The sequence below is a fragment of the Puma concolor genome, chromosome A2 (genome assembly GCF_028749965.1).
Source record: "Puma concolor isolate L17-30 chromosome A2, mPumCon1.1.hap2, whole genome shotgun sequence".
Classification (NCBI taxonomy): domain Eukaryota; kingdom Metazoa; phylum Chordata; class Mammalia; order Carnivora; family Felidae; genus Puma; species Puma concolor.
In genome coordinates, this window is record NC_141668.1 from 166856552 (window position 1) to 166874717 (window position 18166).

The 18166-nt window shown below is 44.3% G+C and overlaps 1 protein-coding gene across 2 annotated transcripts in view; it reads right to left on the minus strand.

The window, feature by feature from the left end:
- Positions 1-18166, minus strand: part of ADGRE1 (adhesion G protein-coupled receptor E1) — an 86429-nt gene that overhangs the window by 20353 nt on the left and 47910 nt on the right. For both annotated transcript variants that reach the window (XM_086699272.1, XM_086699271.1), the window contains 6 exons: positions 9735-9890; positions 9507-9626; positions 7698-7844; positions 3075-3215; positions 2852-2989; positions 1143-1231 (listed from right to left, as the gene is read on the minus strand). In XM_086699272.1, coding sequence (XP_086555398.1) covers positions 1143-1231; positions 2852-2989; positions 3075-3215; positions 7698-7844; positions 9507-9626; positions 9735-9890 — 791 coding nt within the window. The remainder of the gene's footprint in view (positions 1-1142; positions 1232-2851; positions 2990-3074; positions 3216-7697; positions 7845-9506; positions 9627-9734; positions 9891-18166) is intronic.

Genomic DNA, 18166 nt, shown 5'->3' on the forward strand with positions numbered 1-18166 from the left:
CAGATTACTTTTTACCAAGACCTGGGCACAGGGGGAGCTGGAGAGCAATGTTGCTGGGGACAGGTTTCTTTTGAGGGGATAAAAATGTCTGAGAGACTGCAGTGGTGGCTGCACACCATTGTGAATATACTGAATGCCACTGACTTGTACAGTTAAAAGTGGGTAGAATGGCCAATTTTTAGGTGTATTTCACCTAAATTTCTAAATCACCTAAATTCTTCCAAAAAATAACATTGGCCCAAAGTGCATGGGAATTTTGGGGCACCTGAGTGGCTCAGTAGGTTAAGTGTCGATTTTGGCTCAGGTCATGATCTTGAGGGTTCTGGGTTCGAGCCCCGCGTCGGACTCTGTGCTGACAGCTCGGAGCCTGGAGCCTGCTTTGGATTGTGTGGCTCCCTCTCTTTCTGCCCCTCCCCTGCTCGTGCTCTCTCTCTCTCTCTCTCTCTGTCTGTCTCAAAAATAAATAAACATTAAAAAAATTTTTTAAAAAGTGCAGGGAAATTTGAAAGCTAATTTATAAGCTCATATTGAAAATTATCACGTCAATTCCTGAAGATGTTCATGGAGGCTTTGACCACTGGAACAACTTCGTTAGAGAATCAGGATATCCAAATTCCTTTATGCCTGGCCCAGGGGCTGTGCATCTCCCCTCCCATATCACACAGACACAGCACCAGCACCTTCACTGGTAACGAGATTCCAACATCCCTTCTTCTATTTGGAAAAGAATTCCCAAGTTTTAGATAGACAAATGCCCTCCCTTCTCAGCTTTCCTTGAAGGTAGGTGTAAGCAGAAGTGATGGGTTATACCCTTAAAGAGAAGAACTATGCGTTTCACCTCACCTTCCCCCCTGCCCACCAGCTGGAATGCAGACGTGATGGCAGGGGCTGGAGCAGCCATCTTGGACCACAAAGTGGGAGGGCTGGTGTTGCTGATGGCAGAGCATTTGCAGAACCATCATATCAACTCTCCACAGCTGACACCCAGATTGTTACAGACAGAGAAGTAAACTGCTATACGATTTAGGCCACTGTTATTTTGGCCTTTGTGAAAGCTGCAAAACAACATCCTACTTGAGTGACTTCTAGGCTAGAAGCTCTTCTAGGAACCTCAAGAGCTAGGAAGCTTCAAAAATACTTACATATTCAGCCATCACTGCTTCTCCCACTTGGCATTGCTGGACCCACTCATTGTTGGGTATCACATCTTCTTTGCACTTGAAGGGAATCCCTAGGAAGGAAACGAAAGCTACCAAGTCAAAGCTCAACCACAGCAAGCTGTGATTAAAAGACAAGTCTGATTTCATTATCCCCCTGCCTAAAATCTATTCGTCACCATATTACATGACAGCGGAAATGAGCAAACCACAGCTACAGGCAGAAACACCATGGACTCTGAGAAGCAGGATACTGAGTGAAAAGAGCAAGTCGGAAAAGACGACACAGAGCATGATGCCACCTTTATAGAGCTCCAAAGCAAACAAAACTAAACAAAGTATTGTTTAGGGATACGTACACGGAGGTCATTTTTTTTTTTTTTAAAGTAGGGGAATTATGAATACAAAGTTCCAAGTAGTCCTCTCTGGGGAGGAGTAGGGAAGATGAAATAGGGAAGGAACATGCATGAAACACACGAAATTGTTGAGATCCTAGCTCTCATGTTGACACACTATTATTGTATAATGTTATACATATACTTCATTGCCTCCATATAAACTACCTCTATCTTTAATGTATCAAATAATCTACAATTAAAAAAATTAAGCTGTTGGGGCGCCTGGGTGGCTCAGTTGGTTGAGTGTCTAAGTTTGGCTCGGGTCATGAACTCACGGTCTGTGAATTCGAGCCCCACGTCGGGCTCTGTGCTGACAGCTCAGAGCCTGGAGCCTGCTTCAGATTCTGTGTCTCCCTCTCTCTCTGCCCCTCCCCCATTCATGTGAGTGCTCTCTCTCTGTCAAAAATAAACAGAGGCGCCAGGGTGGCTCAGTCGGTTAAGCGTCTGACTTCAGCTCAGGTCACGATCTCGCGGTCCGTGAGTTCGAGCCCTGCGTCGGGCTCTGGGCTGATGGCTCAGAGCCTGGAGCCTGCTTCCCATTCTGTGTCTCCCTCTCTCTCTGCCCCTCCCCCATTCATGTGAGTGCTCTCTCTGTCTCAAAAATAAATAAACGTTAAAAAAAATTAAAAAAAATAAACATTAAAACATATTTTTTCAATAAAAAAATCAAGCTGTTCAGTTTCCCATTGTTCTCAGCAAAAAAAGAAAAAGAAAAAAAAGAAAGAAAAGAAAGAAAACAAACAAACAGAAAACCCCCCAAACCTTCAAAATTCTTCACATGGCTCACCAGTTCCTGCAGGACATGAACTCTGCCCACCTCCTTAGGTATACCTAATGCTTCAGGGCCTTTGCACATGCCACAACCTGGACCACTCAGATCTCCACTCATCATCTGGATAATTCCTACTCTTGCTTCAAGCTTCAGCTTAAATATCACTTGCCCACAGCATATTAAGTATCTCATTACTCATTCCAAAGTACACTATGATTGTTCAATTGCCACGCTGATTGTGGTTATTACATGATTATGCGTGTGTGCTCTACATACATCATCACATTCAGGATCGAATTCTCAGGACCTAGTGCAGGGGCCTGTTTGACTAATTAACAGATGCCCCTCCCCCAAATAATTTATCGAATGAGTGAATCAATCTGTGAGTGAATGAATAAATGAGAAAGAGAGGATTGAGGATGAAGCAAAGATAAAAGGAGGATCCAGAGGTTGGGTGGATGGAGGGGTTCACAACCAAACCAGGATGCAGATTCCACTGCTGAGAGGCACAAGGAGACAATTACTTTTGCAGTTGAAGTTGAAGGAGCCTTCTGGATCGGGACGAAAGCCCTCAATGCAGCTACAGCTGTAGGAGCCCGGGGCATTGGTGCACACAGAACTGGGGCCACATGGTGATGGGTCCTGGGAGCACTCATCGATATCTGCAAAGGACTCAAGAGTGTCAAACAACCCAGAAGAACGAGGACATACTTCTTTCCAGGGAGAGCCAGGAACCCCTCTTCTCACCTCTGCATTCCACGTCTTGGCCTGTGAAGTTCAGCTGTCCGTTGCTTGGTGCAAAGCCAGGAGAGCAGGTGCAGAAGTAGCTCCCAGGGGTGTTGGTGCATGTTGCGTTGGAAAGGCTGATGTAAAGGCACTCATCAATATCTATAGGGTTGAGAATGGGCATGAGGCAGAGCTGGCTAGAAATCCTGCAAAAGTTATGCTTACAAAGCATAGAGTTGTCACCAAAAAAAAAAAAAAAATGGTGACCCAACCAGGGACAACATTTCCCAGAACCTTCTGCATCTAGGTTGGGGCCATGGGACTAGTTTTCACTTATGGAATGTGAGCAAGTACATTTGCCAGTTCTGAGCCGAGATGGTTACAAAGTGGGTGTGCCTTCTCCCTCTTTCCCCACCACTGGCTGAACCAGGGATTCCAAAGCCACAAGGCATATAAGGACCAACGGATGTAAGGAAATGGATCCCTATATCACCACGTGGAGAAAATCTGCCCACTGGCCAGGTGCATCTATATTGGATGGTTATGAAAGTCAGAAATTGCTATTATATTTAGCTAGTGGTTCTCAACTGAGGGTGGTTTGCACCCCGACCCCCTCCAGGGGACATTGGGCAATGTCTGGAGACATCTTTGGTTGTCATGACTGGGCTGGGGGAGGGGGATGTACTACTATGATCTAGTGCACAGGACAGCCCTCCACCACAAAGAGCCATCTGGCCCAGAATGTCAATAGTGCCAACATTGAGGAACCCTGGCCAGCTTACTGTGGCAACATGGGATTACCTCTCCTTCTGGGGATCTCTGAGGATCTATGGAATAGAATGTCCTGGGGAAAAAAATAATCAGGAGGGAGGTAAAGGCAAAACTTCTCATATTCCTATGTCAGTTCATGAAACAGGAGGGGTAAATAGGAAGCATCCACTAGTGGCTTGCACAGGTACATGGTTGTTGCACTGGGCGTTACCATGGAGCGCCGGAATGGGAGGTCCTTGTGGGATGAATGCAGACTAACTTGGAGGTCTCGAAGAACAGGAAAATGACCCACGGTTGGGAGGTATGGGGAAGTGATTCTCCTCCTGGTATCACAGAAACGTCTCTGACCAAGGAGCGGGCTTCCACTTGCAGACACACTTAAGCATCAGGTAGGTGAACTCTTGTCAGAAATGACGCAAACAGTGGGGCGTCTGGGTGGCTCAGTTGGATAAGCATCCAAGTCTTGATTTCAGATCAGGTCATGATCTCACAGTTTGTGAATTAGAGCCCGCATGGGGCTCTATGCTGACAGTGCAGAGCCTGCTTGGGATTCTCTCTCTCCCTCTCTGCCCTTCCCCCACTCATGCTTTCTCTCTCTCTCTCTCTCTCTCTCTCTCTTTCTCTAAAATAAATAAACTTTAAATGAATGAATGAATGCTTCTTAAAAACAGTATAAATGGAATTTATATTTTGCAAATGGAACTGGACTAGGCATATGATTTTCAAAACTTTTTGGCTGAAGAAAGCTTTCACTTCCTGCAAAGTGAAACCTATTTAGGAAGTAAGACAAATAAGAGAGATGATAATCTGACTGAAATAGGGGCTCTGAAGAGATTCCTAAGAACCCACAGTGCTGTATTGATCTACCTCTAAGGTCCCTTTCAAATTTGCCTCACTATTGTTCTGCCTAGAAGAATGTCAGTAGCTGGTGAACATCAAGGTGAAAAGAAATACAACATGTGTAATGACGAGAAGCGTGCATTTCCCCAGGGGGTGGAAGAATATAAAATGTGCTCTGCAATATGTTAGATCCTCCAAAGATGACCCCCACCAATTCTTTCATTTCCTGCGTGTACTTGTTGCTTGCCCAGCGATTTGGGGAGTCGATTTCCCCTTCCTTTTCCTGTCGGCTGGCCCCATGACTGTGACCAGGAGAACAGAACAGAAGGAACATTCTGGCACTTCCAAGCCCACGCCTTACAAGAACCCACATTTTCTGCTTTCTTCTGCTTGCAGCTTCCCTTCCTGCAAACCAGCTGCCATGTTCCCAGGAAGCTCAAGCAACCATGAGGAAGGGCCCATGAGGGAAACCGAGGGGCCCAGCTGAGCTCCCACCCAGAGACTAGCACCAAATACCAGCCATGTAAGTGCGGCCATTTTGGACCTCCCAGCCATCCTATTGCCACCCCCCCCCCCCCCAACCATGCAGTCAACCCACAGAGTCATGAACAAGCAGAAAGGTGAAAAAGAACTCAGGCAGGCAGGAGCAATGGTATTCCCCCGGGGTGTTGGTACACACTGAGCTGAGGCCATAAAGAGTTGAGTTCCTGGCACATTCGTCCACATCTAAGCAGAAAACTAGGCTGAGTCAAAAGGATAAAGGATGCTGAGGCCATGGCAGTGCACAGCCCCATCCTGACTGAAGCCAGCGGGTCTCCCTGGCTCTGCTCGCACCCTCTTAAACACTGCTGAAAGGAAGTGCAGAGAGCCAGGATGTGACCCACACAAATCTTTTGATGAGGCTCTCCACACTTCGGGATAAAATCCAAACTCCTCTTTAGAACACATGAGACTCTGAGAGTTTGGACCCACCTAAGCTCACCTAACTCAACTTTCCTTGCTAACCCCTTAGTAATTCCTGATCCAGATTCGCTGATTACCTGTAGGTCCAGGAAGGCTCACTGTTTGCTCCCTCAGCCTTGAACTCCCTGGACCCCGTTCCTTGATAGATCTCAATTCCTCCCCCTAAGAAATACTATGTTATCAGTAATAATGACTGAGAGGCGTCCAAGAGGAGGGGTGCAAAGCATGGACAGCCTGGACTCAAAGCTTGGCTCTGTCCCTATAGACTGTGTGTTACTGGGTGCTGTGGACTGAAATACGTGCCCCAGATTGATACATTACATCCTCAAAACTCGGTGAGATGGTATCTGGACAAAAGGCATTCACAAGATGATTAGGTTGATGAGGTCTTAAGATGGGATTAGTGCCCTGGAGCACCTGGGTGGCTCAGTCAATTAAGCATACAACTCTTGGTTTCTGTTCAGGTCATGATCACACAGCTGGTGAGTTCGAACCCTGCATCTGGCTCTGTATACACAGTGTGGAGCCTGCTTGGGATTCTCTCTCTCTCTCTCTCTCTCTCTCTCTCTCTCTCTCTCCCCTGCTCACTTCCTCTCTCTCTCCCCCTCTGCTCCTACTGTGAGTTCTCTCTCTCTTTTTCTCAAAAACAACTAAATAAACTTTAAAAAAGGTGGCATTAGTACCCATAAAAAGAGGGAGAGAAATCAGAACTCACTGTCCATGACCCCAGAATGAAGGCAGTCATCTGGAAGCAAGGAGGACAGCCCTCTCCAGAACCCAGCTGTGGTCTCAGACTTCCAGCCTCCACAATGGAGGGAAAATAGATCTCAATGTTGAAACCACCCTGTCTGAAGTGTTTTGTTCTGGTGGCCCTGAGCTGACAATGCACTGGGCAAGATAGTTCACCTCTGTGTGTCTCAGTGCCCTCATCTGTCAGACAGGGATAATAATAGTACTTCCCCCATAGGGTTGTTTGAGCATTGAATAAGGTGTGATCTGGGAAGGACTCAGAGCAGAGTCTGGAGAATAACAAGTATGAGGTAAGTACTTGTTAGCTAAGATAAAAAATTAACTGCTAATGTGTTGAGATTTTTGTGACAGACACTGAGGAACATCCCTTACATGCACCTGCTCGAGGAATGCTCACGGCAGCCCTGTGAGGTGCACACTAACATTACTTCCATTTTTCTGATGAGGAAACTGAGGCGTCACAATTGTGCAGAGTCACACAGCCTGTGAAAGGCACACCAGGATTCAAAATCAGGTTCAGTCTGGTTCTGGGCTTCTTAGGTGACAGCTTCCCAGGTGGTCTTGAGTCAGAGTCTGGAAATTTGGACTCAAGTCAATGATGGCCAGTTCAGATCCTGACTCCCCTACTTCCTAGCTATTTGACCGTGGAAGAGTTGTTTTACCACGATGGAGGCTCAGGTTCCTCATCTATGAAATGGGCATAAAACACCACTAATACCATCAGGGTGTTGGGCAGACAATGAGTACATGTCCGGAAGAGCTTAGCACCTTGGCTGGGATCCTGCCTCCAGCCCTTTGTATCTGCGGTTCCCTCCTCCTGGAACACCCTTCCCCAGATACCCAATATCTCACTCCCTCATATCCTTCACATCTTTTCTCAAATATCAACTTTTCAGTGTGGCCTTTCCTTACCACTCACTCTACTAAAAGTTGACCCCATACTCTCAGCACTGCGTATGCACCTTTCCTGCCTTATTTATCTTTATTTCTTTCAGCCACTCCTGGCACACATATGGCCATGCATTTATTTTGCTATCTATCTCCCTTAACCCTAGATGATGAGTTCTAGGAGAACAAATCGTTTTGCCTATGTGATTTGGTGCTGCATCCACCAACTCTAGAAGAGTGCCTGGCATACAGTAGGTGCTCAGGAAGTATTTGTTGAATGAGTGCATGAGTGAATGGATGAGCAATTTTTGGCATCAGCTTAGCCGATGAGGTCCTTGAGCTCAGCCCAGACTCATCCTGACCCCTCACCCACGACTGCTGTCTTTGCATGCAGACTTGGACCTGGTTCCCCAACAAACCCTTCCCACCGACCTTCACATGTGTCTCCTGGGCCCTGCAAGCTCGTGTTTCCACTGCTGGATTCAAATCCTAGGTTGCAGACACAAGAGTAGCTTCCAGGACTGTTGTGACAAGTTGCGTGCTCCGGGCAAGTTGCGGGGTCGGCACATTCATCCGCGTCTGGTCAGTGCAGGTGAAAACCCAAGACAAAGCAGATGAAGAAATGAGAATAGGAGACTGCAAACAGAGATTCACTGTGTATGTTCTCCCCTTTCTCCTCGTCTCCCTTACACTGAAGCTTGGCCACGGGAATAAATTCTGACCCAATATATATAAGTGGAGGGCGGTGAATAGCTCCAAGACAGATGAACATAGAATGGCTGTGCTCCTTTACTCCTCCCTGCACCCACACCATGGGATGCAGATGGCGTGGTGCGGTGTGACTTTGCCACGCCTCCTCTATAATGGGAGCTTGTTTCGCCACACCTCGAATCCAGCTTGAATCTGGCCTATGACTTTCACTGGCCAAAAGAACACAGCAGAAATGATGTCGTGCCAGTTCCAAGTCTTAGATTTCTAGAGACCTATTTGCTTCTGCTCATTCTTTAAGCCCCTTGCTTCTGCCACATGAACAAGCCCTAGACTCACCTAATGAAGAATGAGAGACAAGGTGGAAGAGAGATGGATCATCCCACAGGAGCCCCCGACACGTGAGGCAGCCCAGCCGAGATGAGCAAGCTGACTCACAGCTGACCACAGACACACGAAAAGCCCAGTACAGACGCAAGCAAGTGGCCAGCAGAGCCCAACCTAAATTTCCAATGCACAGAACACAAACCACGTATATGGTGCTTGTCTCTAGCCACTGACTTTCAGGGTGATCTGTTTTTCAGCAATAGCTACTGCTACAAATGTATCAGAAAAATCAGAGAGGACCTCAAATATCTCTGACTCCAAGCCCAGGGGACGTGATAAGGGCTGGATCACTCCATGCCTTGCTTGATGGAGTCACCTTCCCTACAAACGAGCATGGAGAACAATAGTTCTGAACCAGATGCAGGGAGATGGAGCCCTTGCTTCTTGTGAGCAAATTCTGGCTGCAGTTTGGAAGGATGGATTCGAGGGGACAAGAATGGAGGAAGGACAAGCCCAGGGAGGACGCTGCTAAACTAATGATGAAGCCCGAACCAAGCATGAGGAAGAATGGAGAGATTCAAGACATATTTAGCAGGTAAATTCCCCAAGCTATGGTGACTGATTTAGTATGGAAGGCATGGGGTAGGGGTTGAGGGTAACCCTGAGGTCTTGAACCAAATACATTATAGGAAATAGTTCTGAAGTTTGAGCCTGAGCTCACCCTATCACGCAGCTTCTCTGTCTCAGAACTAAAGACATTTGGGGCCAGATTATTTTTGGTTGGCGGGAAGCTGTTCTGTGCATTGTAAGGTGTTTAGCAGCATCTGTGGCCTCTCCTCACTAGACAAGAGGAGCCCGTCACCACCACCAGTTGTGACAATCAAAAACGATTCCAGGTATTTCTAGCATCTCCCTTGAAAGTTATTGCACATGGGACACAGCAACCCCCTCCCCCACCCCCCCCGCCATTGCTCTCAAGTATTGTCTGACCTACTGCTGCACTCAGAGTAGACCCTTGACTGGAGTTCCAATCCTGGCTCTTCTACTTAATAGCTGTGTCTTTTGGGGGAAGTCACTTCAACGGTCTGAGCCTAAATTTTCTCACCCCCAAAATGAAGAATATAGTCTCTAACCTCACAGAATCATCAAGTGAGGTGGTTGTTAATTAATTGAGTAGCTACATAAAGAAAAGCAGGTCCTCTATACCTTCACAGATCGAGTTGTGAGAGATGAATCCAACCTGGCAGCTGCAATTGTAGCTTCCCAAGGAGTTGATACACTCAGCATGCTCTGGGCAGACCCCATCGGAGAGGCATTCATCGATGTCTGAGGAGCAGTGGAGGAGAGTGAGCAGACCAAAGACTGTGGCTCAGGTGAGAGACACTGCCCACCAGTGGTCGCTGTCCACCCAAGACCCATGCCTGAGAGCATTACCTGTGCATGAGAAATGACCCGGCTTTCCCGAGGTCCAGTCATTTCCAGTGGGAGAAGAGAAACCAGGCAAGCAGCTGCACTTGTATCTCCCCTGCAGGTTTTTGCAGACTGAGTTGGCACCACACGGTTGGGGGCTTTGAGAACATTCATCTATATCTGGACACAGAAAGAGTTGGAGTCACTAATTTGCTTCATCTTGTGTAGTAGATTGTATTTTCAAAGATGGTGGAAACAACATCTTCCATGCCATGTGGCCTTCATTCTATGTGACCTTGTACTCCTTCCAGCAAGCGGTGCCGTCTACATTCCCTTCTCGTGAATCTGAGCATGCTGGGACTCTGAGAGTGGTGGCACTATGTCATAAAGATACTTTGCACCCCTTCCGTAGTCTCTCGAGTTGCACATTCTTGGAAGTTAGCTGCCATATGTGAGGAAGCCCAACCGGCCATGAAAAAGCAGTTCACATGGAGAAGAACCAACACCTCCAGGCTGAATCCCTGGTGCAGCAATCAGCCCATGGCCAACAGCAACTTGCCAGCATTGTGTGTATGCTCTCTTTCATGCGGATCTCTAGGGGTGCCTTGTTGGCTCAGTCGGTTAAGTGTCTGTATTTAATTTCAGCTCTGGTCATGATCTCACATTTGTGAGATCAAGCCCCACCTTGGGCACTTTCTGGGTGTGGAGTCTGCTTGGGATTCTCTCTCTCAAGAGTGGAGTTCAGATGGTGGAGTAGTATGGGGACCCTGAGCCTGTCTTGTCCCCGAAACACAGCTAGTTCAGCATCAAACCATTTGAACACCTAGGAAATTGATCTGACGATTAACATGAAAATCTGCACAATTTGAGCCAGAGAACCTAAAAGGAATATGGTGTGGAGAGCTGCATTGGGGGTGAGAAAAGGCAAGGTTCTGTGGAGGGTAGGGAGATGATTTTATAGACAGAGGATAGAGAAAGAAAGAGAAAAGGGGAGTTTCGCACATTAGAGTCATGCAAGAAAAGCACTCCCCCTGAAAGTAGCTGGAGAGAATGTGAGAAAGAATGAAACCACTCACAGTGAACTGGATAAGAAATCTCTTCCTCAAAACCATTGATGGGAAAAAGGCAGAGGGTTGCAGTACTTCCAGTTTTCTGTAAACAGTCTAGTGCAGAAACTGATGTTTCAGTGCTCAGTGCCTGGTGGTGCTCCAGGGAGGAAGCAAAGTCAATCCCTGAGAGAAGGCATCATGGTCTGAGGGACGTGTGCCATATGGGGAGAAGCAGTTTCCCTGGTTGGAGTGCGTATCGTAGTGGCAATCAGCCTCCCATGGGCAAACGTCCCAGCGGGTCCCAGAGAGCTGCCATGTTTACTGATATTGGGCCAAAGATAACAGCTGATTGCAGCAAAACCTGGCGCCAGTTCTGTGTTGTGATTTACCATAAACTCTGAGCCTCTGTCACTTCACTATCAGGCGAACATTTTCTGGGACAAGTTGATCCCTGGCCATTGCTCTGCAAGACCCTCCCCCATAAAATCAGCACAGCTCCAAGACCTGGGGTCTCTGAGTTGTGGGGTTTTGAAAAACAGACCCATTGGAGATAAGGAGGGAGGTGCCACCTGGCAGGCAGACAGCTTGGGCATGTACAGGGTAGAGGTGGGGAGTGGACAGAGGCCTGAGACAAAGGAAGTTGTGCTTGATCACACATCTGTGATGGTGCAAAATTCCCACGCCAGAGACAAGAGAGCAGGGTGAAGCCATTTTCACCTCCAGCACACTCACACTGATTCAGTCCAGTGAGCCAGGCAGGGCCACCAAGTGAAAAATGGAACTGTTACACGAACCATTACCCACCTGCGCCCTCCAGGCATATCCCCTAGAAGGCCAGCACACATCCTTTCCACCCACTTACTCTACACAGTACGGTGTGCTTCAAAGTTTCAGTTCTAAGGGAAACCGGATCTAGCTTCACTTGGGTTTCATTTTGTTTCCTTCTTTATCTGTTTTTGTGTCTGCTTCTGTTTTACTTTATGTTATTTTCTTTTATCATTCTTTACGTTGTCTTTCTTGAATACAGAAAGAGCAAATTTTTTTATTCTATTCTATTCTACTTTATTCTATCTTATTATTTAAATTTAAACAAAATTTTAACTTTTTTTCCCTTTTCTATCAAGATTCTCTCAACAAGCTGATCAAAACACACTAGGAATCTAGCTTCCTTTATTTGATTTTTTCTTTTGTTTTTAATTTTCAAATTTTTATTGTTTATTTTATTACTTTTTTTCTTCCTCCAAAATGACAAGATGGACGAATTCACCCCAAAAGATAGAAGAAAGGACACGCAGGGATTTAATCAACACAGACATAAGTAAGAAATCTGAGTTACAATTTAAAACCACGATTCAGCTAGGGTTGAAGAAAGCAGAGAAGACACCAGAGAATCCCTTTCTGCAGAGATAAAATAACTAATATCTAGTCAGTTCAAAATGAAAAATGCTGTAACTGAGATGCAATTTCAAACGGATGCTATGATGGTGAGGATGGATGAAGCAGAACAGTGAATCAGGGATACAGAAGATAAAATTATGGAAACTCATGAAGCACAAAAAAAGAGGGAAACAGAGGAGGATCCAAGATGGTGGAACAGCATGGAAGCTTTTTTGTGTCTCACATCCATGAAATACAGCCAGATCATCACTAAACCATCCTGCACACCTAGAAATCTTACTTGAGGATTAACACAACAATCTGCACAACCTGGACCACACAACTCAACAGGTACATGGCTCGGAGGGGTAAACTGGGGGAGAGAGAAGCCTTGGAGGGTAGGGCGCCATTTTTGCTTGCAGAGAGAGGACAGAGATGTGTGGATAGTACAGGAGAAGAACCACCCACCCCCCAAATGACTGGAGAGAAACTGGAAAAGGGGAAACAGCTGCAGGGACTGAACAAAAAAGGCAGAAAGGAGAAAGGAGAGGGTTTACATCTCACTGAGACTCTATAAACAACAGGGGCATGGTGTGAAACTCTGCAGCTCAATACCTGGGTACTCTGGTGGGATGGGTGAATCCTGAGGAGCAGAGTGAAGTCCCCATGCCACACAAGGAGAGGGGGTTCCCCTGCTGGGAGAATATTTGGTAGAGTCCGTGTGGCCAACCCAGCAGACCCCAGAGGTCCCAGCAGACCCCAGAGAACAACCACATTCTTGGTGCTAGAACAAGGTCTATAAGGGTGAAGCCTGGTGCTGGGTGTGTGCTGTGATTTTCCATAATCCCTGAACGGCTGCTGCTACACAATCACGTGAACATTTTCTGGGGCAGGTTGGCACCCAGTCAGAGTCTCTGGGCATCAGCAGCAGCATGGTCCCGAGAATGTTCCTGGGTGTGGCCAGCACCCGGCCAGTGCTCAATGAGTTCCTCCCACACAAAGTCTGAGCAGGACAAGGCCACAGTCTGTCAGAAGTAAGGGGTCAGGAAAAAACAGCTGCATCTGAGGTAAAACTCAGGAGGGAGGAGCCACCTGCAGCCTGATGGCTTGGTCATGGACAGTGTAAAAGCAAGAGCAGATGGAAGCCAGAGACAAAGGAAGGGTGCACGATTGCTGACTGGGGAGAAAAGAGTTCTGATACTAGAGACTGGGTACCTGGGTGATGCCATTTTCACCCCTGCTGTGCATGCGCATACACACCTACAAGCGCCACAACAATCCACACCAGTAAGCTAAGCGGCGCCACCTAGTGGAGAACAGAGCCATTACACCAAGCCCCACCCAACTGGGTCAACCTCACTCTTCAGGAACCACAAGTCTCTCCACCTGCTTAGTTTACAAACTATAAAGTGCTTCATAGTTGGACTTCTAGGGGAAAACGATGTAATTTCAATCGTATTACAGTCTGTTTGCTGGTCCATCTATTCAATTTTCTTTTCTTTTTGTCTTTTTCTTGAATATAGGAAGAGAAAAATTTTCTTTTTATTTTCAATTTTATTAAAAATATTTTTCTTTAATTTTGTCAACTATATTTTTTAGTTTTGTATAAATTTTTCAAATTCTATTTTACTTTTATCATTTCATTTTTTTCTATTTCATTGTTTTCATTTTCTCAAATTTTCAAACGTTTCCCTTTTTTTCTTTTTCCCTTTTTTCTCTCTAATCTATCAAGCCCCTTTCAATACCCAGACCAAAACACACCTAGATCTTGCATCATTTATTTGATTTTTATGCATGCGTGTGTGTTGTTTTTAATTTGTTTTAATTTAATTTTTTTAATTTTAAATTTTGTTTACCTCATTAATTTCTTTTCTAGCTTCAAAATGACAATGAAGGAATTCACCCCAACAGAAAGAGCAGGAAGAAATGACAGCCAGGGACTTAACCAACGCAGATACAAGCAAGATGTCAGAACAAGAATTTAGAATCACGATAATAATAATAGCTGGAGTCGAAAATAGATTAGAATTCCTTTCTGCGCAGATAAAAGAAGTAAATCTAGTCAGGAATAATGAAAAAATGCTATAACTGAGCTGCAATCTCCAATGCGTGCCACGGCAGCAAGGATGGATGAAGCAGAGCAGCAAACCAGCAATATAGAGGAGAAACTTATGGAGAACAATGAAGCAGAAAAATAGAGAGAGACTAAGGCAAAAGGGTACAATTTAAGAATTAGAGAAATCAGTGACTCACTAAAAAGGAACAACATCAGAATCATAGGGGTCCCAGAAGATGAAGAGAGAGAAACTTGGGTAGAAGAGTGTATGTGAACAAATCATAGAAGAAAACTTTCCTAACCTGGGAAAGACACAGACATCAAAATTCAGGAAGCACAGAGGACTCCAATTAGATTCAACGAAAACCAACCATCAACAAGGTATATCATAGTCAAATCCACAAAACACTCAGGCAAGGAAGGAATCATGAAAGCAGCAAGGGACAAAAAGTCCTTAACCTACAAGGGAAGACAGATCAGGTTTGCAGTAGACCTATCCACAGAAACTTGGCAGGCCAGAAGGGAGTGGCAGGATATATTCAGTGTGCTGAAGCAGAGAAATATGCAGCCAAGAATTCTTTACCCAGGAAGGCTGGCATTCAAATAGAAGGAGAGGTAAAAAGTTTCCCAGACAAACAAAAATTAAAGGAGTTCATGATCACTAAACTAGCCCTGCACAAAATTTGAAGGGGGACTCTCTGAGGGGAGAAAAGGTAGAAAAAATATCAATGAATGAATGAATGAATGAATGAATGAATAAATAGAACCCAAAGCAACAATGACTAGAAAGGACCAGAGAACGCCACCAAACACTCCACCTCTACAAGAAACGTAATGGCAATAAATTCATATCTTTCAGGAATCACTCTAAACGTCAATGGACTAAATGCTCCAATCAAAAGACAACGGGTAACAGAATGGATAAAAAAACAAGATCCATATATATATGCTATTTACAAGAGACACACTTTAGACCTAAAGACACCTTCAGATTGAAAGTAAAGGGATGGAGAGCCATCTATCATGCTAATGGTCGCCAAAAGAAAGCCAGGGTAGCCATACATATATCAGAGAATTTAGATTTTAAAATAAAGTCTGTAACAAGAGATGAAGAAGGGCATTACATCATAATTAAGGGTTCTACCCGCCAAGAATACATAACAATTGTAAACATTTATGTTCCCAATGTGAAACACCCAAATATATAAATCAATTAAACTCAAACATAAAGAAATTCATTGATAATAATACCATAATAGTAGGGGAACTCAACACCCCACTGACAACAATGGACAGATCATCTAATCAGAAAACCAACAAGGAAACAATGACTTTGAATGACACCGGACCAGACGTAACAGGTATATTCGGAACATTCATCCTAAAGAAGCGGAATATACATTCTTCTCCAGTGCACATGGAATGTTCTCTAGAACAGATCACATACTGGGACACAAATCAGCCCTCAACAAATACAAAATGATCGACATCATATCATGCATATTTTCAGACCACAACACTATGAAACTTGAAATCAACCACAAGAATTCGGAAAGGTAACAAATATTTGGAGGCTAAAGAACATCCTACTAAAGAACGAGTGGGCTAACCAAGAAGTTAAAGAGGAAATGAAAAGTACATGGAAGCCAATGAAAATGATAACACCACAGCCCCAAACCTCTGGGACGCAGCAAAGGCGGTCACAGGATGAAAGTATATAGCAATCCAAGCCTTTCTAAAGAGGGAAGAAGGGTCTCAGGCATACAACCTAAACATACACCTTAAAGAGCTGGAAAAACAACAACAAATAAAACCAAAAACACAGTAGTAAATGGGAAATAATAAAGGATAGAGCAGAAAACAATGCTATTGGAGCCAAAACAAAAAATAAAAAACGGAAGAACAGATCAATGAAACCAGAAACTGGTTCTTTGAAAGAATTAACAAAATTGATAAACCACTAGCCACTTTGATCAAAAAGAAAAAGGACCCTAATAAATAAAATCAAGAAGGAAAAAAGACAGATCACAAGCAATGCAGCAGAAATGCAAACAATAAGAGAATATTATGAGCAATTATATGCCAATAAAATGGGGAAGCTGGAAGACATGGACAAATTCCTAGAAACATATAAATTACCAAAACTGAAACAGGAAGAAATAGAAAATTTGAACAGACCCATAACCAGCAAAGAAATCAAATTAGTAATATAAAAATCTCCCCCCAAAACAAGAGTCCAGGGTCAGATGGCTTTCCAGGGGAATTCTACCAAACATTTAAGGAAGAGTTAACACCTATTCTCTTGAAGCTGTTCCAAAAAATAGAAATGAAAGGAAATTTTCGAAACTCTTTCTATGAAGCCAGCATTACCTTGATTCCAAAACCAGACAAAGACCCCACAAAAAAGGAGAGCTATTGACTAATTTTCCTGGTGAACATGGATGCAAAAATCCTCAACAAGATATTAGCCAACCGGATCCAACAACACATTAAAAAAATTATTCACCACGACCAAGTGGGATTCATACCTGGGATGCAGGGCTCGCTCAATATCCACAAAACAATCAATGTGATTCATCACATCGATAAAAGAAAGAACAAGAGCCATATGATCCTCTCAATAGATGCAGAGAAAGCATTTGACAAAATACAGCATGCTTTCTTGATAAGAACCCTCAAGAAAGTAGGGATAGAAGGAGCATACCTCCAGATCATAAAAGCCACATACAAAAGACCCAATGCTAGTATCCTTAATGGTGAAACACTGAGAGCTTACCCCCTAAGGTCAGGAAAAAGACAGGGATGTCCACTCTCGCCACTGTTATTCAACATAGTATTGGAAGTCTTAGCCTCAGTAATCAGACAACACGAAGAAATAAAAGGCATCCAAATCAGCCAGGAGGAGGTGAAACTTTCACTCTTTGCATATGATATGATACTCTATATGGAAAACCCAAAAATTCCACCAAAAAACTGCTAGATCTGATCCATGAATTCAGCAAAGTTGCAGGACATAAAACCGATGCACAGAAATCGGTGGCATTCCTATTTACCAACAATGAGGCAACACAAAGAGAAATCAAGGAATCGGTTCCATTTACGATTGCACCCAAACCCATAAAATATCTAGGAATAAATCTAACCAAGAGGTGAAAAATATATACACTGAAAACTATAGAAAATTTATGAAAGAAATTAAAGAAGACAGAAAAAGATGGAAAAATATTCCATGCTCCTGGATTGGAAGAACAAATATTGTTAAAAATCATTACTACCCAAAGCAACCTATGTATTCAATGCAATCCCTATCAAAATAACACCAGCATTCTTCACAGAGCTAGGACAAACAATCCTAAAATTTGTATGGAACCAGAAAGGACCCCGAATAGCTAAAGCAATCCTGAAAAAGAAAACCAAAGCAGGAGGCATCACAATCCTGGACTTCAAGCTGTATCACAAAGCTTTAATCATCAACACGGTATGGTACTGGCACAAAAACAGACACTCAGATCAATGGAACAGAATAGAGAACCCCAAAATGGACCCACAAACGTATGGCTAACTAACCTTTGACAAAGCAGGAAAGAATATCCAATGGAATAAAGACATCTCTTCAGTAAGTGGTGCTGGGAAAACTGGACAGCGAAATGCAGAAGAATGAACCTGGACCACTTTTTTACACCATGCACAAAAATGAACTCAAAATGGATGAAAGACCTAAATGTAAGACAAGAAGCCATCAAAATCCTCGAGGAGAAAAAAACCTCGAGGAGAAAGCGGGCAAAAACCTCTTTGACCTCGGCCACAGCAATTTCTTACTCAACACAACTCTGGAGGCAAGGGAAACAGAAGCAAAAATGAGCTATTGGGACCTCATCAAAATAAAAAAAAACTTCTGTGCAGTGAAGGAAACAATCAGCAAAACTAAAAGGCAACCAACGGAATGGGAGAAGATATTTGCAAATGACATATCA